The sequence below is a fragment of the Chiloscyllium plagiosum genome, chromosome 33, assembly GCF_004010195.1.
Source record: "Chiloscyllium plagiosum isolate BGI_BamShark_2017 chromosome 33, ASM401019v2, whole genome shotgun sequence".
Lineage (NCBI taxonomy): Eukaryota > Metazoa > Chordata > Chondrichthyes > Orectolobiformes > Hemiscylliidae > Chiloscyllium > Chiloscyllium plagiosum.
In genome coordinates this window covers 23,734,321-23,761,278 of record NC_057742.1, presented here as the reverse complement: position 1 = coordinate 23,761,278, position 26,958 = coordinate 23,734,321, and the positions used below count along the sequence as shown (strand labels likewise).

At 37.8% G+C, this 26,958-nt stretch overlaps 2 protein-coding genes across 9 annotated transcripts in view; one reads left to right on the top strand and one right to left on the bottom strand.

Moving 5' to 3' along the window:
• The first annotated feature begins 54 nt into the window (after window positions 1–54).
• On the top strand, window positions 55–12,114 carry tac4 (tachykinin precursor 4). 4 transcript variants are annotated; one of them, XM_043674667.1, is made up of 6 exons: window positions 55–73; window positions 473–697; window positions 2,470–2,572; window positions 3,867–3,899; window positions 9,311–9,364; window positions 11,186–12,114. In XM_043674667.1, exons 2-6 carry the CDS (start codon window positions 578–580, stop codon window positions 11,236–11,238), a joined length of 363 nt encoding a protein of 120 aa, XP_043530602.1. In that variant the 5' UTR covers window positions 55–73; window positions 473–577; the 3' UTR covers window positions 11,239–12,114. The 4 variants fall into 4 exon arrangements, with proteins under 4 accessions (XP_043530602.1, XP_043530601.1, XP_043530603.1 ...); XM_043674666.1 differs by lacking the exon at window positions 55–73 and adding an exon at window positions 279–368; XM_043674668.1 differs by lacking the exon at window positions 55–73 and having other exon boundaries at window positions 297–697; window positions 3,867–3,881.
• An 11,148-nt stretch (window positions 12,115–23,262) lies between these two features.
• Window positions 23,263–26,958, bottom strand: part of kat7b (K(lysine) acetyltransferase 7b) — an 82,904-nt gene continuing 79,208 nt past the window's right edge. For all 5 annotated transcript variants that reach the window (XM_043675147.1, XM_043675148.1, XM_043675151.1 and 2 more), the window contains 2 exons: window positions 26,139–26,245; window positions 23,263–25,035 (listed from right to left, as the gene is read on the bottom strand). In XM_043675147.1, coding sequence (XP_043531082.1) covers window positions 24,934–25,035; window positions 26,139–26,245 — 209 coding nt within the window. In that variant the 3' untranslated portion in view covers window positions 23,263–24,933. The remainder of the gene's footprint in view (window positions 25,036–26,138; window positions 26,246–26,958) is intronic.

Sequence of the window (26,958 nt, the reverse complement as noted above, 5' to 3'; positions counted from 1 at the left end):
AGTTAGAAACTGCAGCTCTGATCCTTTCCTGTTGAGCTCCTGTTGTGGTCAGGGCTCTGTCAGTGCTGTCCAGGTGAAGGGTTTGAGGGTGTGGAGGGAAGGGGGGGAAGCTTGGGGGAGGGATGGTGTGGGGACTGTGCCCAGGGGAGGGGATGGGGGAGAGGATCCTGTCCTGATTAAACACTTCCCGCGGGAAGGTGTGTCCCCACCATCACCTCCCGAAATAACTGGGATTTGAAGACGACAGGCGGTTGATTCATTCGCATTAAATGACGGGAGGAGGGTTTTAGCCTCACGCTGAGCTCAGCTATAAAGGAACCTTTGCTCTGTGCAAAGACAGCCAAAGAGCTGAGAGAAACTCACCAAAGGTTGTGAAAGTAACTTTGAGTTTTCTTCTCGGTGACAATAGGAAGGAATCTGCTCAGCTGCAGACTCACCTCTCTCTCTCTCTGCTTTGTTTTTTTTTGCCTAGATTCTAGCTTTTCTGCTCGTTTTAAAGACACATTGATGCCATAGAAGTCAGTTTCCCTTCCAGTACAACCAGGGAATCCGACAGTGTCCGCTCCAAACCTGGACCATGGACAGCCTTAAAGTGTTCCTCCTGCTGAGCGTGGTCTTCGCCCATATTTACTGCGATGAAGACCCATCACCGACACTAGAAAAGGACTCGTGGGACATTGACAGCGAGAACTGGCAGGTAATTCGGCCCCTTTTTTTAACATACTGTTAACAGCGTGTCTTTCTTCTTGCTGTTGGTGGAGCTTTCCGACCTCAGGTCGCGCCGTGCTCCCACGGTGCAGGCAGCACCGACTGAAACTTACCAGCGACTGAAGAGTTAGAGCAAAGGGGGAGGTACCCCGGCCGGATCAGCCTGCTTTAGTCTGGCTGACTGGGACTGAGGGCTCGGTTGGACACGGGAGAACCCGGGATGGAAGACCCAGCCCAGCGAGCGGTGTGAATTGTAGGTGTCCGCGCCGGATCCCAATCTCCAGCTCTCCCATTCTGGCCCTCCACTTGGAAATGGGAATCCCAAATCGCAGCCAGTCACACTCCAACTAGTTCACTCGAAATATCCTCCGAGAGCTTCCTTTCCCTGTTTGAGAGACTCGGCGGGTCTGGCAGCGCCGGGGGTGGGGGGGGGGGGGGGACAGCAGCAGCTTCGGAACTGAGGCTGAAATGTGTTCTCTGTTTCTCTATCACCGACACATATTGCCAGACCTGCTCAGTATTTCAGGTCTCCAGACTCCGCAGTTCTTTGTGTTATTCTATCCCTGTTTGCATGTTAAATAATGTCTGTCACAAATGTGCACAGCCGGAGTGTCTGAAGGGCCGCTCAGTAATTGTCCGAACTTGGAGGGCGGACATCATCGCCCCACCAGCACAAGCTCTCTCTCACACACAGAGAGACACACTCTCTCCCTCACACACAGAGACACACTCTCTCCCTCACTCTCTCACACACACGCTCTCTCACACACACAGAGACACACTCTCTCCCTCACACACACACTCTCTCACACACACAGACACACACTCCCTCACTGTCACACACACTCACAGAGACATATATTCTCACACAGACACACAATCTCTCCCTCACTTTTACAGAGAGACACGCACACACTCTCCCTCCTCTCTCACACACACATACACACAGACTCTCCCTCACTCTCTCTCTCTCACACACACACATTCCCTCACTCTCATACACAGACACATTAACCAGTCTGGACATGTTGCAATAAATGTGACTAGAGGCTTTCTAAATCAAATCCAGCATCGCCTTTATTCCCGATTTCTCAGTCACTTCCCATCCCGTTTTAAAACTCTCGGACAAAACAGGAGCAAGTCAGCGGTTTCACTTCGTTGTTTTAATGAGTTCAGTGACAAACCCATATAGTTTCGATAGAAAGGCATCAGTCATCAAATACTTCGGAAGATAGAAGAGAAATAGAGAGTTGATTGGAGCAGGGCACCAAGTTAAACAATCTGTGTCACCTAGGGTCTGGTCACATATCTAATACCTAATGTCGGCATCGTTCCCCACCCATGTGAGGCCAGACTGGATCCATTCAGGGCTCCTATCCCTCTCTCTCCTGCTCTTCTTCTTCGATAACTTCAATTAGCTCCCTTTCTTTGCATTAGCAGGGACTGACCGCTTCACCTATTAAATAGATTAAAACAGCATTTTAATCATTGATCCTCTATCGAAAAGATACAAGACAATGAAAATGTTTCATTTCACAAATATAACCTATTTTTTTCTCACACACATACCTGATTCACTAACTATTCAATTGTCAATCCATCAGACTGTTGTTTGCTTCCACTAAATCATCTCCTCCTCAAATGTACTCCAGTGTTCATGCAAATATAGACGTGACAAGAAAGGTCTCTATTTAAAATATTAAGGGGGGGGGGGGAGAGGTGTGAGGAATAGTATTTACCATCTTTCTTTTCTGTCTTTAGGATGATTTACCAGAAGACAACAAAATCATGCAACAGTTTGCTCGCCTGGTCAAAAGAGCAAAATTTGATAAATTCTACGGTTTAATGGGGAAACGTTCTCCCGGTAAGAGATCACATCTGCCTGACTAAGTGTGGCTCTGTTTCTTTTGAAGGGACTTTATTCACCATAGCTGCTGTCTGTCCCTGTTCGTTAAGTGACTGTGTCTGTCGTCATGTAAGTGCATGTTGTTCCATAAGGCCTTATAACTGTAACAAAAATTATAGACATAACCCACTGAAATGAGAACTGCACCTTGGAATATTGTTTCCATTTTATTTGAGATTGTACCTTGAATTTTGTCTTGGAGTAAGAGACAATGGAACCTGCTTTTCAAAATGCATGGAAGCTTTACCATATCTGTTCAATATACTCCAGCTTTTAGAATAAAAATTGAGAAGTTTCTATAGCTTAGACACCAGTACCTGAAGCCTCCGAACATTTTTATAATATCCATTCAACTGCTCTTGTATTCATGTTGTTCTTGCTTATTAGATTTTATTACAACAAAATTTGACTGACAAATTATGCCATGTCAGTCTTGCTACATAGTATAGCTTTCTTAAGATTTGTTGGTGAGATTAAATCAATCACATCATGAATATATTCTTTTAAAATTTGGTGGATTTCACTTGGAGCTTGTGCATTTTGGATCAATAAAAATCATATGGGCTTAAAGCTGTGGTCAGATCATGGTTTTGACCCTACATAATCATCACCAAAGATCATGCTTAAATTAATTAATATTTAGATTGTAATATTGTATCTACCAAACCTAACTTGATTTCAAAACTATTTTCAATGATTCTCCCTGATTCATATACAGTTAAAATGTCCTACACTGATAGCAATTAATTTACTTTCTTTCTCAAGTTGCTTCCATTGTGTCTCATGGAGATTTAATCTCTCTTCCTGATGTATTCTTACTTAGAAAGTAATGGGTTTTAGTGATAAGTATGGATTGATTCTTAATTACAAGCCTTACAAGATTAATAGTAAGAGGATGGGAAAAAATATAAGGTAGCACATCTACTATGAATGAACTTTGTGGTCCAGGAAGGTCCTGCGTCCTTCCACATGCAAGGTTCTAAAGTTTTTTTTTGAGAGACATCAATATAAAATGTATATGTGGGTGAGTGTATGTTTGAGTCTTTGATTTGATTATTTCCATTGCTGAACAGTCCACTGACACTGTTGAAACTTGTGCCTGATGAATGAACACACGGATGAGTGACCAGAACCTATTAAACACTCACCCCGTCATAAACAAGTTTAACAGAGGAGACATAAAGAACGATAAACAATTAAATGTGTTTCTCCTTTGGTTTCTTTCTGTTGACAATTCATTCTTACTTTACAGGTCCAACACAAGCAGGTAATACAAGCCGTAAAAGTAAGTCTATCAAGTACTTATGTTCGTTCATTAAAAATCTGTCAGTAGGAATTGCTAAGTACCATATTAGCATTACAAATCTCTAGCTAGACAAATTGGATAGTTAATTATCAATCATTTCCAGTATCTATAGAGAGAGGATGGAACACATTGAGTTGACTATTATTCTTTTTCAGAATTGAGCTGGTGAACTGGTTAGATTTTAAAAACCAGAGAAACTTGACACAAATTTAACTAACATCATTTAAATTTGGATACAGGAACAACTGCTTCATCTGTGTTCTGTAAGTCATTTGTACTTGTGCCATTTCTGCTTTTGAGATCTATGGGCACCAGCTTATTACTCAACAATATCTTTTGTAAAACATATTGATTTCTGCTCCTGTGAATTCAATTGACTATTTATAGCATTTTTGAAAAGCATAGTTCAGTCGAGGTTTTGTAGGTTTGCAGGATATAGAAAGGGGAACTGTAGGGAATTAATCATGATAATCAAACACTTAAATCAGGCATTGACTCCAAAATCCCAAAGTATATAATTGAAGCCAGGTTTGATGGGTAAGTGTAAATTGGTATAGGATAGGATCAGAGGAATAAAGTTTACAGAAGGCTAAGAATTGGAAGTTTAAAATTGTCCATCTGCAAGGAAACAAGTGAAGAATGAGGTTCTTAGAGGCAAAGTTTGTGATGGCGATCTTATGAATTGGGAAACAAAATTCCAATTTAAATAGGAAATTCTGGCTCATTTCAAGGCTAGGATTGTTGGCAAGAGGTAGTGAAGGGATCAAAAGAAGCATCAACAGCTGGTGTGCATCTGAATTCACCAAGGGATAGCAAATAGGTAAGAAAGGAAAAACAAGCAAAGGATTGATCCTTGAAGAATTGTAGAGCTATTAGGGAGGGAACAGAAAGATAAGCCAATGCTAGAAATATTATGGCTACAAACACATTGAGACGACCAAGTGAAGGCAGCTTCACTCATTTAGATTAGATTAGTTACAGTGTGGAAACAGGCCCTTCAGCCCAACAAGTCCACACCGACCCGCCGAAGCGCAACCCACCCAGACCAATTCTCCTACATTTACCCCTTCACCTAACACCACGGGCATTAAAGTGCACTACGGGGAGAATGTGCAAACTCCACACAGTCAGTCGCCTGAGGCGGGAATTGAACCCAGGTCTCAGGCACTGTGAGGCAGCAGTGCTAACCAACCACTGTGCCACCCTGCCGCCCACAATGAAGAGAGGTATTAACGGAGAAGGACTTGGACTTGGTCCATCACATCAAATGTTTCAGAAGTTCAAGAGCATAAGTTTAATAATGAACCAAAGTTACAGTAATGAAATATCCACTACTTTTGTTAGAGCAATTTCTGCTGTGATTGGGGTAGAAACCTGATTGAGAGATTCAAACTGTGACAGGCTTGGCTTTTAAAGTTGGCTTTTAAAAGGCAAAGTAAGATTGAGGAGTGGTTTGCAAAAATGTTTATTTTGAGCATGAGAGGGGATAATTACAGTTTTGAAAGTACAGCAGATTTTACTCAAGAAGGAACGATTCACTAGTCAAATATTAAGAAAGCTCTCAAAGAATTTACACACTTTAATACTATTATTACTTTTTCATTCAAATCTTCCGAATTGAACTAAATAGCATTCTATGCCTAATATTGACAAAATTAACAGTTTTCCCTTTTGTCCCTAGTTTGAGTAAGATACAAAGTAGGAAAACCAACTCCAGTGTGGTTATAAAAATGCCTTTAGAATATCCCCACTGTACCAGTGGAGCTTATTCACTTTCACACTTTGTATCAATGCAGATTCCTTGAGCAAGACTGCTGAACTAAGCCACATTTTGATTTAGCTTTGATTGCTAACATGTAATGTAACTTGAGTTGAAGGACCCCAATCTCATTTTTCTGGAAACTATGAACATTTCTTCAAAAAAAAGAGGATTTTTTTTTTAATCTAGACTATGTTTAGACCAAATTGATGTACAAGTTGTATCCAAATCTAATATTGAAAGCTAACGTTCACCATTATCACTACAAACACTTTGTTAACCTAAAACATGAAGCAATTATTAGGCAACAATATCTTCTGCTGCTTATGACTAGCAGAATAAAAGCAATGGAGTAGATCTGAGGTAAAGGGAACAAGTGGAGTCTCAGAATTAAACAGCTCAGAATAAGGTCATTAAATCCAGCAGGACTGCACATTAAGAATTATCCATTTAGTTCAATTCCATATTGTTTTGTATTACCCAAGACACCTTTCTTTTTAGATTCTTTCTTTTACATGCCAGATATTCCATGTCTTACCCACTGCTGGCAATAAGAGATCTTTGAAATCCCTATCAAGATTTCTTTTGATATTAAATTCTGCCAGCTAGTTATGAAGCACTAACCTGCAAAAAGCTTTCCTTACTAATTTAATCAAAACCCTTATAGCACCTTCCCTGCTGTAATGAAAAGAGTCCAGGTTTCAGTATTCTCTCGTAACTAAAGATTCTTTCATATCATCTCAGTAATCTTCTCTGCGTAACCTCTCCATGACCTTTTGCATCCATCCTAAAGTAACATCTGCAAAACCAAACAGAATAATCAAAACTGCAGACTTGCCAATGATTTGTACAATTTTCAATATTGTCTTTGCATTTGTGCTGGGTGCCCCAACGATAAATCTTAGAATTCCATGATTCTTCTTAAAAGAGAAATTTTAACAATTTGTCATAGCTTTTCAAGATCTGTAAATAATATAATAACCATTAACAGCTCAAGTACTTGTTAACAATACAGTCCCATAATTAATCCACTTACCTATTGTAACTGGCACCAATTCCAGACAATATTATTTATATTGTAATTATTACCAGCCCAGATTAATATATTTAACTTTTAACCATGTCAACCCTCAGGCTCAGACACTCCATTTATAAACACTGGAAAAATTTAACAGGTCTATCAGCTCAGTTTCTCCAGTACTTTTTGGTTTTATTTAAAATATCCAACATCTGCAGTTTTATCTACATACTTTTATTTCAGCTTACTAACTGCACACTAAAGCTAATTTTGAAAAGAACTTCAGTGGATATTGGTGCCAGTTACTCTCAACAGCAAGTGCCATATGGTTAGTGTTCAGCGCTTAGTAAACCTGACAGATTTAGTAAGGTTTCCCATCACAACACCTTTGAAAAAGCATCCTGATGATGAATGAGTTGCCTATGAATTTAAAACAAAAAACAAAAATAGATTGTCTAATTATAAATGTAAAATTCATACTTGGTATAGATTTAAGCACTTTGACATGCATTGTAAGAATAGTTAAAAGTCACTAAATAATGTCCATGGTGAGGTGAGCATGACAGAGTGAACTTCATTTTGTGACAATTTAAGTAAATACTCTAAATGTGCAGAGATTTATTGAAAACAATTGTATTTTGTGTGGTAGAGTGGCAGAACATGTAGAATTGCAATGATAATGACATGCAATGGGAATAACAACACATAGGTTACATCTGTGCTTTCTAGTCTGCTGAGTGCCTGATTTTAATTAGAGGAAATATCAGTGATTCCAGTTTGGCCTCAAATCTGTTTATATTTTAAATAACAAACAGCATTGGTAGAAGATTGTCCTTTCTTTCACCTGTGCAATCAAGATTTGAATCCAGTCTGAATTCAAAGGCCAACCTTTGCTGTGAACTAAGGGTCTCAATTAAAATGTGATTAAATAATTTTGATTGTTTTCACATCTTTTGGCATATTTCGAACAATTCAGCACTGATTGGTAATAACACTCAAAGTTGTTTGATATAAATGCAGACTATTGGGGGGGTCAGCACTACAAACTGCACTTATCATCCATATGTACTTGACCTGGAAGCACTTGATGCTTGAAGTGGGAATGTGTCCTCAGACCTAGCGTTGATGCACTAGAAGTCTGACACTGAGCGTTGTTATGGTCATTCCTGTTATAGGCAGCATTTATGCACGCAGCAAGTTTCTATTGCTAATTCAAACACAAAAATCTCTCAGTAAAAATATAAATTATCGGAGAGTATTTTCGAGATTATAATAGTTTATTAAGCAAATAATTAATCAAAAGCATTGGTATAAATCTTGTGTTTCAAATATCACAAACTAGTTGAAAATATGCTGGGAGTATAAGGTTGAGGTATCAATGTGTGTACATATGTAAAATGTAATACAATAGGAAACAGTATGAGGATACCTTTTATAGCATTTAGTTTTTGTTATACCACTGCAACTGCCAACAATCCTGCCTGTGAGGATGTCTTACAAGAGTACATGTAGCATTTCCCTCCTGAGGTACTAAGATACAGATAAAGAATTGTTATTGCTTATACACCTCTGGATAAACAGTAGTAGGGCAACAACATAAATGTAGAGTACCTAGCTTCCCATGCTAGTCAGGCGTGCAATTCTCCCAAAGCCATCACAACTGTTTCCCCAGTATCAAGAAATATCCAAGGCTGCGACATAACATGCATCACATTTGGAGTTATTTTGCTATTACAGAGGCTGTGGCATTCCCTCTTGCATGATAAACTCTTAACAGCAACTGGAGCCAACCTCCCATAACCAGACATGTTCTGCTTGGAGCTATCTAGTTAGATAACAGTAACATTATCGCTCCCCCTTTTTTTAATAAGTATGGTGTTTATTGATGCCCCAATTGCTCAAGGGTTTTATTGCATACAGGCATAATTAAAAATTCATCTGAAGCAAATGCTCCAAAGGCAATAAGTAGTTATCAATCACTTGTTACTAACTAATGCATGATGTGCATAATTTGATTGCTAGTTCCTTCTCTTTCCCAAAAGGGCTACATGCATTTCCTCTTGCATTTAAATATTTATTAGCTTTGTTTTTGAGACTAAACTCCCTGTAAACAACAGAAACCCTTTTATTATAAAGTAGTCCACTCAATAATAGTCCTGTAAATTATAAATTTATTTTAAATACAATATTAGCAAAATACCGGTGGCTGTTTGACCAACTTGAGAAAGGATGAAGTCCAACATATATTTCAGGATTGGTTTTCTAATTGTTTCACTGCAGCATATAAATTGGTCAGTGGTTGTTCCAGCAACAACAAAAATGAAATGATGTTGTGAAACATCTTCTGCAATGTCATGTCAGAGTAGAACAGGACAGAGGTTACCAAGAACATTCCACAGGATTTTATTTTAAAGGCACAGCGAATTCAGAGAATATGGGAACTGCAAATATGGGACAAACATCCCCAAATTGACATCCTAAAATTGTTCGACCCAAATGGAAGTGATGTATAATAGTTAGCTCATTTGTAACTAGTTGAACAAGTTGAAGGACCAAAGCGTAAATATGTAGACATGCCTTTAATTACCCTTCTTGACATTTGTTTTCATGTAGGACAAAAGGAAAAGATGTTTATTGGCCTTATGGGACGACGGTCTTCAAGTGCTGGTATGTTATTCACTTTCTGACCAGAGCATGTTTCTCCTTCCTCTTCTCGAATGGTATTGGTACACACAGCTACAGTCAACCAAATCAACATGAAATGGACGTTTTCAGACATGACTTCTTTCAGCAGATATTTCATCTCACAATACTGGTCAACAAACCAGTTTGAGCAAAGAGACTTGAAATGTCATTGGCCCATGATCCAGAAGCACCCCTGCTAATTTTCTGGGGAATTGGGTTTGAATCTCCCATGGCAAATGGCGGAATTTGAATTCAATAAAATCTAGAGTTAAAAGTTGGCCTAATAGTTGACCATATAACCACTCTTCAGTCTAAAATTCTATCTGGTTCTTTTAGGGAAGGAAATGTCTTTTAGGGTAGGAAATCTGCTTTTCTTACCTGGACTGGCCTACATGTGACTCCAGACCCACACAAATGTGGTTGACTCTTAACTGCCCTCTGGGCAATAAATAATGGTCTACTATGTGACACCCACATTCCCATGAATGAATTTTTTAAAATCCACAGGAATGTGGTTGATCCTGAATTGCCCTCGGAAATGATTAAGACAGCCATGAGTTCAAGGGCCTTGTAGCAATGCCTAATTTCTATGCAAGAAGAAGAAGATCTCCTTTATTATTCATTGCAGCATTTTAATGTTTTGGTCCACTTTGATGGTCTACTTAAGGGAGAAAATTTTCCCCTTTTGCAGTGACCATTCTCCAAAATTCAGGTAAAGAAAGAGAGGTGGATAGCATAGTCCTCTTTAGTCTGTTCCTGCAAGTGCCTTAACTTGAGAAGAATTCAGCTTCCCCTCAGTACAAGCCCTTGTCTCTTTACGCTTCTTTCACCAGACACTGGTGCAGTCTCAAGGAATGAGATTACCACCCATACCCCACAATGTAACTATGCTATGTTGATAGCATCAATCATGAACCAGGTGAAAACAATCCGAACTAAATTTGCATACAAACTTCAGATCTGTCAAACTCAAGAGAATTAATAAAAGGTTGCTGGTGTATTGGTTCAATCTGATTCTGAAAGGAAGTTTCAATGAGGGTGCTCCCTCTTACTGGCAATATTTGAAAGCACTGACTTCAGTCATGTAACACACAGAACAGGAAATGCTAAAGATTGCATATACCAAAAAGTCAGTTGTCAGTAAAGCATCCTATATTAAATACTAATTGTGAAGCTCCTGCTTCTACACCAATGGCATATTATTTGCAACATCACACTTTCCCAACCTCAGTGTTACGTTGTTGATCATTGTTACATGGGCTTTTACTAATTAGGAGCTAGATTGTCCAAGTGGTTGAGATAGTGGGAATCTAAATGGTTTGGACTTCAGGCCAATTACCAGAGATGACAGGGAATGGTCCCAATTCCGATTTGTCAGTAGTGATTATATGGTACAGAAAAACAATGGATAGTCCAACACACTTGATGGATATCTCAGTTTCAATGGGTATATGTAAAGTTAGCTTCAGAATCTCTGCAAATATTATTGACCTTTTTTATATAAAGTATCAAACTTCTCAGATGAAATGATAGGCTTCTGGAACAAGTAGGACTTGAACCCAAGCCTTCTGATCCAGAGGGATGGGCACTACTACTGCTCCACAGGCACCCTTGACCCATTCTGTTAGTTGATGAAAAATGGCATTGGTGTAAGGTCTGACGTCAAGGGGGTAGATGTGGAGAACAAAAGAAAGGACAGTTTTAGATATTTTTATTCGTGAGGAAAGTCTTCCAGTTTTATCTAATTAAGCATGAGATGCAAAGAAGTCTGCTAATATATTAACTTTATTGATTTTTTTCCAGAGGCACCACCAGAATGGGAACGAATTCAGTACAATGGTCAAAGGCGCAAATAGGTGGTACAAGTGGAAAAACATCTGAATGTTCTCTACACCGTTCCATCAGAAAAATGATTTTTGGCTAAATAACCTGTAACGAAATTTGTGCTTAGTTTACCAATCATAAACACTGACGCAAAACCTCCACTTCAAACAAATCTTATATAATTTTTCAAAGCTGTTCAGTATTTTAACCTGTTCATGTGAAACTTTCAACTGAGATTTACAATGATCTAAGAAGCTAAATCGAAGTGACTATCAATACCATAATCTTTAATGTCTCAGATATTACACTGGTATGACGTTCATGTAAAAATAGAATTGGATAATTTATTTTTGAAATTTGCTTGCATTTAAAAATATTGTAAAGTTATAATTGTGTGCTGGCAATGAATCGGGGCTCAAAGGTATAAGTGTACTGTTAATTTCATTCGTTTGGTTTAACTACATTTAGTTGAACTTATTAAAATAGGAATTTGGTTAAAAACACTTTGACAATATTTGTACAGTTATCCAGAGTTGGTTGCAGATACTAAGAGTCTCAAAATTCAGAATTCATTGCACAAACGTAAAATAAGTTTTGAAATAATACATTTTTAAAAACACACATCAAATAGAAGTATATGATGCATCAATCACATAATTTACAAGATACAAATACCTAAAGTTTACTATTTCATTCAATTGGCTTTTACATAAAGCAAAGATATATTGGTTCATTTTTCATGTTAAGTTTTATGGTATGTTACCTCCTGATTTTTTTCAAACTTCAAGGGAAGGAAACTTCTACATTATTAACAAAGTGTTTTTTTTCTGTATCTGATTTCAAATGATGTTTAGTTATGTATCTGTTCTACTAGACCAATAAACAAATAAGCAACTTTAAAGTGTAAACAGTCGGTATTGTACTCTTTTTAAACAGAGTCCAAATGCAATTTTGTGAACAAGAAATAGACTTGTGTTACAACTGAAAAGTCATAGTGTAATTCAGAAACAGGGTTTGACATTTCTGTGTTATATTGTTAAAGATACAGCTATATCCATGCATCATAACTGAGTTAATATATTCAGCAAGTGGTTGAGCCATATGGACTAGAAAAAGTAACAAAACAAATCCTGAACTGATTCAGCTCTTCTCAGCCAGTGTAGAAATTAAAACAAAAACTTTCCTTAATACCACAGCCTTAGGGAAAAAGCAATTGGTCAGGTCACTGGGCACGAACCTCAGCTGGGTGTGTAGCAATATTGAAGTGAGCATAGTATTGAGTTTGACTGTGATCAAATGGCCTGTTGCAAATCACTGTAAAGGTAACAAATACATAATTGCCATGGGACCAGTTATTGTCAGGTAACAAATGCCTGTGGGGAAAGAAAATACCTCAGAATGAGAGAGGAGAAAATGGATTAGTAACAAGTGTGGATATGGACACAGCGACCAGAATTATCATAAATGTTCATTCAATAGAACTGGAAAATGAAGCATTAAGGACATTCAAGACATTTAGGAATAAAATATAACCTATTTCATTTCTCTTGATCATTGCTATTTATCTTTCATATACTAGTGAAGCCAACAAGTATAAATCGAACATAGAAATAGTGTCAGTCATATAGATATATGGTCAATATCTATATTGACCATTAGATCTGTGGCACTGCAGACCAGTTTAATTTTCACTGCCTTGATTTAAAAAAATCATAAAGAGCCCATCAAAAAAGAAAAGAAAATGAAATAGACGTGATAATAATTACTCAGCTTTGCAAGACTTTGTTCAGTTGTGCTGCCTGATTGAAGCAAATTTGAGCATTTCACATGATGAACTTGTTATCTGGGTATAAATAGGATTGCTCTGTGAAAATACTTGATAAAAGATAATTATTACAGATGAGTGTCTTAGAAAACCAGGACAGAAAATTGGGTCAAATCTGCAAGACACATTGTATTACAGCTGTCTGGCTGAATTGTTTAACTCACCATCACATGGCCATGGGTGAAGTTTTGCCAGGCACCTTTCAGCTGGTTAGAGTTAATAATGCAGATAGTCACGAATGTACTACTGTAGCATGTTTATGTAATAGCAAATTTCATTTAATTAAAATGATCACCTATCATCGGCATTCAATACATAAATTGAAAATGTGTTGTTCACATTAGTTGATTGCATCTGACAGACCTCATTGTAGAGCACAAAAAATGCAAATTTGCCTGTAAAATGAAAATATAAAGCATACATCTTTAAGTTTAATTTACCAGTTACGTGATCATATAATTATATATTTATATTGTTAATGCCATTACATAGTTTTTCACTCAAACTACAAAGTAAAGTCCCAATAATGGCCATATTTCTCTCTTAAATGACCACAAGCAGTTATTGTAACTGGTTCTTTTACAGCTCTTCTGAGACCTAGCATCAGTTGTTCTCTGATACTGAACATTTTAAATTATAGTATTTCAAATTGAAAACACTAAGACAAGATGAACTGTGCTAAATAGTTTTCCAAATAGGAATTCTGGAAGAAGCAGGTGAGTATAACAAATGTGTAGTCATCTATTGGTAGAAATGCATACATTGAAGCGGTGTGTGAATTAGGCAATATTAAAGAACAACATTCAAGGTTAGAAACTGTTCTCAGTAAATTACTAAGAGTTATTGAGAAGAGATGGATAAAATCAGGTGAATTTATCAATCCTGAGAGGTGTCTAGTGAGCTCAAATAGAAAATGTGCATGTGTAACTATCATGTCTGGACAGAATAGGACTCTGCTTTAATATGCTATGCTTGAATGGCATGCTCAGACTCACAGGTCAGCTCACACATTAATAAAGGTAATTTAACCAAGATACAGTAGTGTTTCTAGAACTAAAAGTTCCTTCCCCTTCCCCTCCCCTGGTATAAGTCATTGCTTCCAGGAAGTGGGAGGGTAAATTGTTTACCTATTTTTTTAATGCCTAAAGGCTTTCCTTGGTGTATACTGCAAGAGTTCCTATATTAGAGTATAGGCAGAAGATGGTTGCTGACCCAGCTATGTAATGTGCTCGTAAGAATAAAGAGGCAATACTGGACAACTCATAGCCTAATGTTCTTTCACACTACAGAAAGAAAAATGCTGAGCTACTTTCAAGTGTTCGGTAAAAAATCAGAAAGGTATAGATCAGAATCTTAAATTGAAACCCAAAATTGCTTTGAAACTAAAATGTCTGTCCTACTGAGTCAGTGACAACTGTACCAGTTTCTTAATAATATTCATGTTATGTATATATAGCTCTATCTTTAAAAGATTTACATTATCTGGCCAAATGCTTTTTGTTCCATCTCCACTAGTTAATCTAGTTGATTTTTCAATCAACATCTTTCCATTTCCTTATCTATTATTTATTCTTTCACACAAAATTCAGATCCTCTGAATATACTTCAACATGTGTCTTTCTTTGCTAACTTCATCGTATTGATTTTGTGGATATTGATCTCAGCTCTACAGCTGACAAAAATTTCAACTCACTCAATTTCACCTGAAGCAATAGCTTAACAGCTGCCTGAACAATCCCACACAGTAGTAAAACAGGCTGCAGCTTTGTTTTCGGAACAGTTCAATTAGTTCCTGCATTGGCTTATAGTTTTACTGCAGTTTCACCATTTTATTACTTCAACATGGCTCTCACTTGTTAAATTTTTCACGTATTTCTCTTGGAGGTACTGACATTTTGATCATATTGAGAGCAATTGCTCTTCCTGCCTCATCCTAGTAGTTATTCTGAGTGATATACTGGACGGGTTTCATTTCATTCTCATTTGTTGACTCCTAGGTTAGCACAACTTTTAGCAAGATTATTTGACAGCATCTTAGTAAAAGCATTAGATCAGTATTGAATGACAGGGCAGACTTGACAGGCTAAATGTCTTACTTCTGGCACGATGTTCCTTTTCTGTTTGGAGTATGCAACGGGATGGCCCAGGTATCATAATTAAGATCAGTGTTTTTTTTATATATGTAATACATTTTCCAGACTTGCATTTAGAGAAAACAATGAGAAAATCTCTGAATGATACAAAACTTAACAACCTACCTTGCAGTGAGCATGACAGCAACAGACATTAGAAGGTCATAGACGAATACTGAAATGGGCATATGGCAGGTGAAATTTTATACAGATACTTGTGGAGAATTCACATTTGCAGAATTCACATGCAAAAAGGATTACAAATTTCTGAAAGTGACATGTCATGTTGGGATGGAAATTAAGTAGTTGTTCCTTAGCTTCATTAGTGAGGGCATGGAATAAAAAAAACAAGGAAATCATGCTAAACACTCACAAATCACTGATTTGACTTCAGCTGCAGTAATGTGTATAGTTCTGAACCCCATACTTTAAGAATGATGTTAAGGTCCTGGAGAGGCTGCAAAGGAGATTTACCAGATTGTTATCTGGGATATGGAGTTCAGTCAGTTGGAGGGTTTAGAAAAGCTGGTATTGTTCCCCTTAGAATGGATAAAGTTAAAGAAGCAATCTACCAAAAGGATTCAAAATTACGAGATGAGTTAGATTTATGCAGTTGAGAGAAATTATTTCATCTAGTACATGGACCAGTAACCACAGAACATATATGCAAAATAACTGGCAAAAGAACGAAAACAAAAATGGGGAGAGGGTTATTGATAACTGGAAGACACGATCTGACATGAGGGTGGAATCAAAAAAAGCTTTTAAAAAGACCATTGGATGTATACCTAAAGAATTGTAGGCGATAGGAACAAAGGGGACTGTGAGGCAACACTTTCAATGAAAAGGCTGAATGTGCTCCTCCTTATCATAAAACTTTATTCGAAAACTCTAATGTAAATTGCAATCTGTTGCAGGGTAATTCTCTACAACAATTATTGAGGTTGATGAAGACCAGCAACAGTAAAGTAATGCCAAGTTTTAAACTTCAAAATCCATACAAATGAGAAACAACTGATACAAAAAGATTTATTGTGCAGTCTGCAGTCTCCAAGCAAATTATGTGAATGGAGTTGAGCATTGTGCAAGATCATTAAAGTAGCAATTTGTACAAAAATCTTTCTTTTTCATGGTATTTAAATTATTCCAGCCTCTCTGCTGTTTTAGAACTACTCAGTCAACCTATTGTCTCAATCATGATATTGAGTACTTCTCAATAAATGCAGTAAAATCTGTGGTTATTAAGGAAACAAATTGCTCCAACAGTATGAGCAACTGATCGCCAATTAAGAGGCTGATGCTTCCCATCCATCTGTCCCTCCAATTGATTTCTCTTAGTTATACATTATAAATATAGATCATTCCAGTGTGTATTCAGAAATATGGATACAACACTACGTAGTTGTAAAGCATTTTTTGTCTTCGAAAATATATTGCAGATGGTCTTATCTCATTTGAAGGGAATTGGCTGCGAGCTGATCACAAAGAAAAGTTGTCATTATTAGAAAGACAAACATATGCCAAATGGATTTCAACTAATGCAGATATGCAGTCAACTACTTTGGAGTTAGAAAGGTAGAGCAGGGTATGTCCTGAAAGGTGAAATACTAGAAACAGTGAACGCCCAAAAGAGAGTTGGTGGTCCAAGTACCTAGAACATTTCACATAAACAGGCATGGAAGATAATCACAAAGGCTAATAGAATGCTGGCTTTTATATTTTCTTCCCTGCCTTTAGGTAGGTCTGACCCACAGCCACAACCTCTATCATGTCTGGGGTATGGATACAGTTCCCAAAGCCCCCCGGCAGGGCACCAATCTGATTTATGCCAGCCAACTGAATCAATTGGCCTTGTAAGTAGTGGAGCTTTCTGTGGTAGCATACACTTTTACAGGAACTTCTGGAATTAGGGATAGAGACAGTATAGACTCCAATTCTTTTGAGCACATAGCTGACCCAAAATCTCTCCTGCTCTTATCACCTGCCACTGATGTATGTTACGAGGATTTGCCAGTGGGTTCTCAACCAGTTTGTTATTGTTGTGCATCCATCATTTTCCTTGGTCATCAAGTCAGAGTGGATTTAAACTCAGAATCAGAGGTTCAAAAGCAGGGATACTACCAATCATATCACAAGACCCACCCACCCACCCATCCCCTCCCCCCAACCCCTTCATACAATGCATTAGGATTCATCCCTTAACTATAAAAAGCTTGGTCAGACGACATCTGGAGTACTGTGGGCAGTATGAGCACTGTAGCTTAGGAATAGTAATTTATTTTCATTGTTTCTCCTCATTCTTCTTACTGAAATATTACTTTACAGTGTCCAATGTTGAATCGAAATTGGCACGTGTCTGTTCATTTCATCAGTCTGAGTATCTTCCTGATGTCTGTTGTTCTTCATTGCTTGTACATTTCTGATTTCCAGAACTTTGAAAGTCTGCCCTGTATGTTCAAATCTAGGTTGTTTTTTATGTAAACAAAAATGCAGTACTAATACCAATCTTTGAGAAACATCAATGCATACTTTATTTTGGTGTTAAAAAAAAAACAATTGCCTGCTACCATGCTGTGTCCCTTAGTTAATTTTATATTATGCTGTCACTGTTCCTCTTCGCTTTAGTTTTGCTAAAATGTGTTTCATGTAAACTGTAGCAAATATAACTTGAAAATGTACATTAACAACCTTTACCACACTACTCTCAAATCTTTTTATTGATCAAGTAACAATTCTGTGCTGACTTTTGGTGCACACTCCATATGTTATAAAATATGGTTGACTCTTAACTGCCCTCTACAATGATGAGAGTGTGGTGCTAGAAAAACACATTGCAGGTCAGGCAGCATCCAAAGAGCAGGAGAATCAATGTTTCGGGTATAAGCCCTTCATCAGGAATGCAGGGCTTATGCCTGAAATGTCAATTCTCCTACTCCTCGGATGCTGCCTGACCTGCTGTGCTTTTCCAGCACCACATTCTCGACTCTGATCTCCAGCATCTGCAGTCCTCACTTTCCCCTGCCCTCGACAATGGCCCAGACAGGAGGCTGGAAGATCACAGCAAGCTAGGCAGCATCAAGAGGTGAAGAAGTCGATGTTTTGGGTGTAACCCAATGGCTCAGCAAGTCACTAAGTTCAAGGTCATTTAGGGATGGTGTACAAATGTTGGCTTTGCCTGTGATGCCTAGATCCCACACAAGATTATTGTGCTAACCATTTTGCAACTAACAATGTTATGAATACCGGCATGTAACCTAACATGTGTTCACCTTTCCCTGATTTTTAACAGGGGTATTAATGTTTGCAATCCTAATTCTTTGGTACAATTTTCAGATCTGAAGATGACTGGAAGATTGTAGTCAAGGCTGCTGCAATTTCTATCCGTAATTCCTTCAGTAACTTCAAATGAATCCTATCTAGACTGAAAGAATTCCACTGAGGTGTGCCAAAACTTATAACTTCCTCCTTCTTGCCTACTCTAAAACTACCCAGTCTCTAAAACCCTCTTCTGTACTGCTCCATTGGCAGCAAGTTCTTTTGTAGCAAAGACAAAAAAACAGAAGGCTGAATCTTGTACCTTTTATGACTAAGTGCCAGTTGCATCATACCATTGGTGGGATTTTCATCAGGTGATCTGGTGAGATTTCTTACCATATTTCATCAAACTTTCTCATTATTACCGACCCTGCCCTTATGGTGATTCCAGCCCTATCTTTTCACATGCTGTTCCCAAAACAATTCATGGTATCACAGTTATCTGCTGAAGATCTGGCATCCCTTGTGTCCACACGATCTTTAAAACATCAAAACATCATTGCGCAGCTAAACACTGGCAATCAGCTTTGCCTCTCACCAGCAACATCCTGCACAGCAGCAGCAAAGTAACACTGCTAATGGCATACTGGCTGACATGCCCCAAACACATGCAACTCCATTCTCTCACACTCATTGTTGTTTAATTATCAGACCACACTGTTACCCTCTAAGTACCTGCTACTCTGTCCCCAGTGTTTGTTGGGGACCTGTAGCCTATCACTGTGCATTAGAGGAACATCATATATAAATAAATAATAGGACAATACTAAACAAACTTTTATTTATAGCAATTAAAAGCAAACACAACCAGAATAAACAGTTAAAAATCACACAACACCAGGTTATAGTCCAACAAGTTTATTTGGAAGCACTAGCTTTCACAGCGCTGCTCCTTTGGACTATAACCTGGTGTTGTGTAATTTTTAAACTTTGGACATGACAGTCCAACACTCCAAAGAATAAACAGAGGCTGCAGTTTCCACTCCTCCACCACAATGCAACCCAATGCTAGATCATGACCTATGATTAGTCCAGTCCTTGATTATCTATTGCTCCCAGCTTTCATTTACTGTAACTGGATGTCAATCAGATCCTGTCTGGTTTGTAACACCTCACACAAAGGAGAGTGACCTCCTCCCCAGTGTCCTCATCCTCTTCCTCAGTAGACCGCTCCTGTTCTCCCAGTTCCTCAGCAATTATCACATTGCCTGTGCCTTCTGCAATTGTACAGAGCACATTAGGATGAAGCAGCGCACTAACTGGAGTGACCCCAGCCTCTCAACTCTTCACCACATTCCTTCAGCCCAGTCGACCTCCTAACCACTGCACATCGTGCAATCATATTTTTAGGAGCCCAATCATCTGCTTCACCGTGTACATGCACCAATTAGATGAAGGTGCCACACATTTCATCAAAAAGGGAGTGCTTGCTTCACCTTCCCATGAAAGATCTACATCAATCATGCAACTTTCTATTCTATTCAATGGAGCCCATCATTATACTTCCATAATATATAATGAAACAATGTATCCATCCTCCTACAAGACACTTGGAATTTCAGAAGTAGTGGGACTATTTGGTCAGTATTCACCTCCTTTCAAGTCATTGCTGCTAACTTCTGCATTATTGAGATGCCAATGTTAGATTTGGGAGCACCAATGGCATGGTGCAATTCACCTTTGACTGGCATTTGAAGCTTAAATATGTTTACTCTGCATTCATTGAAAACATACGATGAAATGATTGCTAAGTGAAGCTGCAGTTTACAAATGATATGCTTCATATTTCCCTTTCAGCGACCTAAGTCCAACAAACATGATTCCATGCTTTCACCCAAACTAATATTGACTCCACCCACCTTGGATGCTGTACCAGCCATTTTCTAGATGTGAAATGCTACTAGAGAGTGGCAAATAACGGCTGGGAATACATCTTGCGGTGGGCACCATAAGCACCAAGCTCTGCCTGGTAGCCAGGTAATCTCCCCAGAGCTTCCACATATGCTTTCACTTTACACTATAATGAAAGTCCATTTCCAACCAGCTTCCCTCCAAACATGAAAGAACCCCTTTGCATCCTCCTCAGCAATCAACATAACCAGATAACCAGGATTGCATTTGCCCTAGACATCTGACCAACTTTGACAAATAGCCCTCAGATATGACTGACCAGGCCATGTGTTTTGCAGCTCAGCGACTGATGACTAGTTTCCCAGACTGCCTGGAATGATTCAAAAGGACTGATCATCACCCACTCGCCAGACTGAACTTGGCCACACCTTCTGACTGTGTCTAGCCTAAGTGGATGACTGACTATGGCCAAGTCCCTTTACTGTGCCTGTGACTGATGGTACCAGAACCCCTGACTGACCTTTGACAGGACAGAGGGCCAGTTCCTATCCACTTTCTGACATGGTCATTCAGCATATTTACTACACAGGCTGCTGGCACATGTTGCAGATGCTAAACTGACACAAACTCAAGATGAAATCCTCAACCACCTGACATCCCTCATGACCAAGCAGCCTGTATATCTGAATAAAACAGCACATCAATTTGGCAGCATTGATATCCTTTAGGTTCTGGTCAAAGCATGTTTACAGGCATGCACAACACAGCAGGCATGCAGTGAGCATACAGGTAGGTTCTAAATGAGCAAACAGTAAAAGATCATACTCCCCTGATATGCAGCCTGGTCCAATCTGTGACCAGGGTGCCTATCCTCTGCACAGTGCCCTTGCTACACCTTTTCAGTGCTAGTTGCTGGTGTGCTCTGCAATACAGGTCCATGTTAAGTGTCCTGCAAGTGGATCAAGAGATGGCAAGAGGATTGTGAGATGTTGACAAGTGTCAATGCCAATGTCTGTGGATGGGGTATGTGTGTGGCTGATGGCCATGGATCAGGGTCTGAGCAACATGGAGACCATTCACAGCCTGTGGTGAGCTGAAGGCACCAGGTACACGCTGACATCCACGTCGAGAATTTGAGGTATAGCTCGTTCAGTGAGATAGTAAGCTGAATATTGGAGGTGGGTTGTACCATTTGTAATGCATTTAACAACATATAATTTCCCTCAATTTACAACACAATCTTGCCTCTCTGTCTGGCAGACAGGTCACATTTATCACACGATAATGCCACAAATCTCACTGTAGCCCACATCATTCAAGGCCCTCAAGGATTTCAATGATAGTATTCATTTTGCACCACCGCCATCTCAAGTGCATACCCTTATTGATTCCAAGCTTCTTTTGACCACATATTGACTATTTATTAGCTTATAAAATACTTTTGTAGTCCCTTTTAATTATTAACATTATTCTGTTCTGCTACTCACTGTGCCCCTTTTATTTCTCATATAGTTCTCTTACGATCTATATTCAGCTTGATTCTTTGCTGTATCACAATCCTTAAATAATTCTTTCCACATTATCGTTTGTTTAAAGCAGAGGGATTTCTTGGAATATCTAGAATGGTAAAATTGGCAAGGAAAGAAACAAAATACATCAGCGTCCACATAAGCAGTTGCTTGTCTCCCAACCATAACAGCAGTAAATGCACAGGCAAACTCAAAATTATCTTAGGTTTAGAGAAGAGAATTTCATTCCTCATTTAAAACCATTGTCGGTCCATGTTTAAATAGGCTGTACTGAACCAAACTTGAAATGACTGTTACATTTAGGTAACAATCTGAAAGTGTATATTTCATTCATTAGAACACTTACAAATGTGCAGCAGTAAAGAAAGAAAGAAGGTAGTTAGATTTATATGATATTTTACAACCTCCAATAATCGATGGAGCTTCCTTGCTCTTTATAAGGAATTGGAGCAGACAATTTGCATGTAGCAAGCTTCCACTACCATTGATGAAATTAAAGATCACAGTCTGATGATAGATAAATATTCACCAAAATTTTAAGAATTAAGGTCTTTCTTTGAAACTTCAATATTTTTATGTATAGCTATGTGGACTTATTATCATGGCAGATGTCACAATCATCTCTTGGACTACTAGAAATAAACCATGTTGTAAGAACAGGCAAGCACACTACTTAATCAGATAAAAATTAATTTACTCTCAAATCATCATACTGATTAGCTTAATAAATGGGATTTTATCTAAAACATGTACCCAGCAACAATTCTACTAATCCTACATAAAGTTATTATACAGCAAATGAGTATTTGATTTATTTCATACCATGGCTCAACACTGCTGCCTCTCAGTGCCAGGGACCCGGGTTCGATTCCAACCTCAGACCATGCTAAATTGCCCACAGTGTTCAGGGATGTGTAGGTTAATTGCATTAGTCACAGGAATTGCAGAGTTAGAGAGAAGGGGATAGTTCTGGGTGGGATGCTCTTCAGAGGGTTGGTGTGAACTTGTTGGGCCGAATGGCCTGTTTCCACACTATGGAGATTCTATGATTCGATACAATATACATAGTAAGCAGAAGCAACGCAATTTTCTTAGCATGAAAACTTTTTCTTATTTTGAAGGTGTTTCTTGAGGTAGCTATCTTTTGGTATTCATTTGCTGAACCTCTATGCCAGAAGGGTAACATTTCTTCTGTGAGAAATAGTATAGGAATATAAACTGCAAAAATTTATAAAGAATAACCTAAAGGATAAATAGGGCACTCAGTCATGCATTATACATGTAACTCAATTTGAATGTAACTGACAAAAATTGGACAAATTAAAAATATTAAATGCTTTAGAGTTTCTTTTCAGAGGACATTATCCAGAAATTAAAAATCATTAATGACGACTATTAAAAACACACTGTACAACATGCTTTATTCATAAGCAGGTACAGAAGGCATTACATCACATTTGGTACAACAAGCAATTAAGCAATGTTCATCAATTCTAACTTTGGCACAGCAATGTCAGCCTGACAAAGTGTGTACCCCGGTTTAATTGTGAAGGGTAAAACAGGTACCCCTTTACTTAGACCAAACAAGACTCCATTTACAACTTTTGTTTAGTGCTAAGTTTAGCTGCCAGTGACATAAAGTGTGTTAAGACACCACATGACAACTGTGCGTACTACAATACGAAACAGCTCAATCCTCAAGTTTATGACTTTAGAAGAGCAAAATGGGCCAGTTTTATAGAAATTTCAGAACTCAGCACCTTCACCTGCAAAAACCTGTTTTGTCTGTATCATAAGATTTGCATTGTTAAGCATCCCTCTATATTACATGCTTCATTCCTCCCGACCTCCCAGACACTCACCAGGCATTCATTTTTACTTCAGACATTTTATTTGCTTTAGGTCAGTTTAGTATTGTGTATAATATTCATCCTGAATCAAAGAATTGTGAAGGGGTTTGTATATTATACACAGAAGGTTTCATCGAATAAATCATGACGATAGTATACTGTATTAATCTCAGTTTGTTTTATTTACAATGCTCAAATATTTATATTTCATTACCTCCCATTAAATATCTCTTATGGTATAACTACTCTGACATCATATCTTTTTCAGCATGACTTCACAAAACAGTTGAATAACCCTTAGAGCTTCAAACACAGCATTAAGCCTTTGTAAGCTGTTTACTATTGTGACACAGCAGGACAACCTTCAGGGGAAGTCAGGAAATACTTCTCATATTTATCATAATGAATAAAACCTTACATTGTACCATCCATCTCATGAAAAATAAACGGTATTTAACAATTCTTCTTCAGGTAGCCTCTATATAAATTTAAATGGAATTTACAATATGCAAGTTCAAGGTCTCTGTCATACTGATGTAACTAGTAGCTTATCAGGCTGACAAAAGAGTTGAATACTGAAAGGGTGAAGAGTTGAAAGAGTTGCAGCTTCAACATCCTCTGCTGTTTTGCAACCATTTATCAAGAGTACGCATTCTTAAAAGCCATTATGTTTGAAAACTGCTTAGGGACTGCAACAGTTAAAAAGCATACAACATTAGGGGAACAAAGTGAGTTAGGGACATTCCTATCTAAATAGTCTTTTAAAAACTACTGAACAAGGAAATTCTCTCAAAAATCCAAAATGGGTTTCTGCCTCCATACTCGTTCATCTTTGATGTAGTAAAACCTTTTACTTTTCAGCATTTTCTAAGAATATTAAGGAAAATAAAAGTCTACCAACCATTAAGTAACAAAAACCTGGCAACATAATTGTTAAGATGTGAAAGATTATATTCCAGATCGTACAACTATAAATTTCAAGCCCAATTGTCTCTCCTAAGAGCATGTATAAAGCTGTTTTGTTGGAAATTCTACCACAAATAACAAATGGAATAAAAGCACTATTCTATACTTGCTGGGGGTAGTATGCTTTACTATGCCCTCTGCAGGACAAACAGTGGTAAGGAATATGATGTAAGGCTAAAAATTCACTATGCGATCTTCTCTTTTGTGTACACAAGCCGTTACAAAGTGGTGCCTTTGACGAGACAGAAATATTAAAGAGCTAAGTTCCTTTCGGTGGTGTCCATTTCAAACAGCTTGAGTCGATGGTTTTGTTTCCGTTCGTTCGCTTTGCTTCTTTGGCCAGCCACTCATCTATTAGATCCTGAAGTGAAATTTGTCAAAAAACAGTAATGTAACAGCTGACAGTAGATGTATACAATCAATAGTTTAATTCAGACAGTTTACTTGATTTAGGTCAGTTTAGATTTGCGCAGAATATTCATCCTGAATCAAGGAATTGTGGAGGGGATTATATATAATACACAGGTTTCATTGAAAAAAAATGACATTAGTTTACTGTACATTTTATCAACATTAAGTTTTAGCTGACAATTTATCAAAAATATCACTGCAATTGAAGAGTACGTGTTAATCATTTAAAATTTGTCACAGTCCATTTTTTTGTAATAAAGTTGTTAACTGAACCAAAATTCATCTTAGGGATCATAAAGTTGCCTGAGAGGCAAACCAGTAAAAAGACTGTGTTTAATAATAAGTCATTGCATGAATAAAGTCTTTGTCAATAATATTTACTTATATATTGTTAAATTTAGGACAGGCTGAGTCAGAAGACTGAGTTAAAAAACATTTCCAGAATCTCAATTTGTGGTGCAATGTCAGAATTGCCATTTCTTGCATGGTACGCGCCATCTGTCAAATCAAATGGTTGTAAAAGATCTTATGGTGCTACTGCAGAAGAGTAGGGGCAATATCTTGACTTTGTGGCCAACATGTATCATTCAAGAAAAACTGTGCAAGATTTTTGGCCCTGGCGTGCAAATTGACTACTCAGTTTGCCTACAAAACAATATTGGCAATTCACATTTGTTAGTTGTGAAGCACTTTGATACTTACATATGTCAAAGGCAGTATTTAAGCACAAGTTTTTCTTTTCAGAACTATTTTAGCAGTTCCAACAAGTTAATCATAAGTTTTCCTACAGGGGTTTGGGGCCTGGGGAAAAGAGGTGCTACACTAAATCGTAAACTTGCTAACAGGGAACAGTTTTGTTATGCAGAGCAGTAAAAAATGCTGCCCTCTGCAAAGGGTGACTAATTTCAGCACTACTTCCTATTGAAAAGAGTTGGAAATTTGCTGATTAACCAGTTCAATGATGTTATCACACACGCCTTGAGCAGGTGGGACTTGAATCCAGGTATGCAAAGGTTGATAATAAACATAATCATTGCCATCAAACTTTATTACCTGTCGTTTTAAAACCAAATGTTTTCCCTTCCAGTATTTCAGCATCTGTAATGCCTGAAGAGTGCTGACAATGTCCACAGGATTCACTGCAGTTTCTTGACTGATTTCTACAAAAATAAGATGTTTTGGGTAATGTGTTATACAATATAAAAATGGCTGCTCCGATTAACAAATGTCCATCTATATAACTTCAGAATAATAAAGTAGCATGGACTGAGAACAACTTCAATGCTGCCTCCCAAAAGGGAATGCTCCTCTCATGGTATATGGCACAATCCTTTTTAGAAAACTGCACTCTGCTTTGCATCAAAATCAGACTGTACCCCAGCTGAGTACTTGTGATGCTATTTTAGCAGAATTTGCGAGGCAAATCTACACTGAAAATAAAGTAAGAGTAGATTAAATCTACAAAAGGAAAAACAGCACAGTACCTGCTTTCTCAAACTTCAACTTTTGTTGCAGAAAATGTATTATTTTATACAAGGTCTAGTCATTGATTTTTTTTTTGAACAACTGACAGTGAAATATCTGATCTTACAATATTCCACAAAATGTATGAAGAATATTAAATTCATAACTTAGAATTTGCATTTGAACCAGAATAACACAATATAAATTGCATCCAGTATACAGGAGGTTCAGTTGATCGTATAATAAAGCTGGACAAATACAAAAAAAACATACAAATGTAAATAATTTTAACATCTGTAAAATTAAAAAAAATTCTAGCCACTCAAACCTTGACAAATCTCTGGATCTGAACACACTGTTTTTCAGGAATCAAAGATAAATTCTAATAGTGAAAGTGGAATTCAATAAA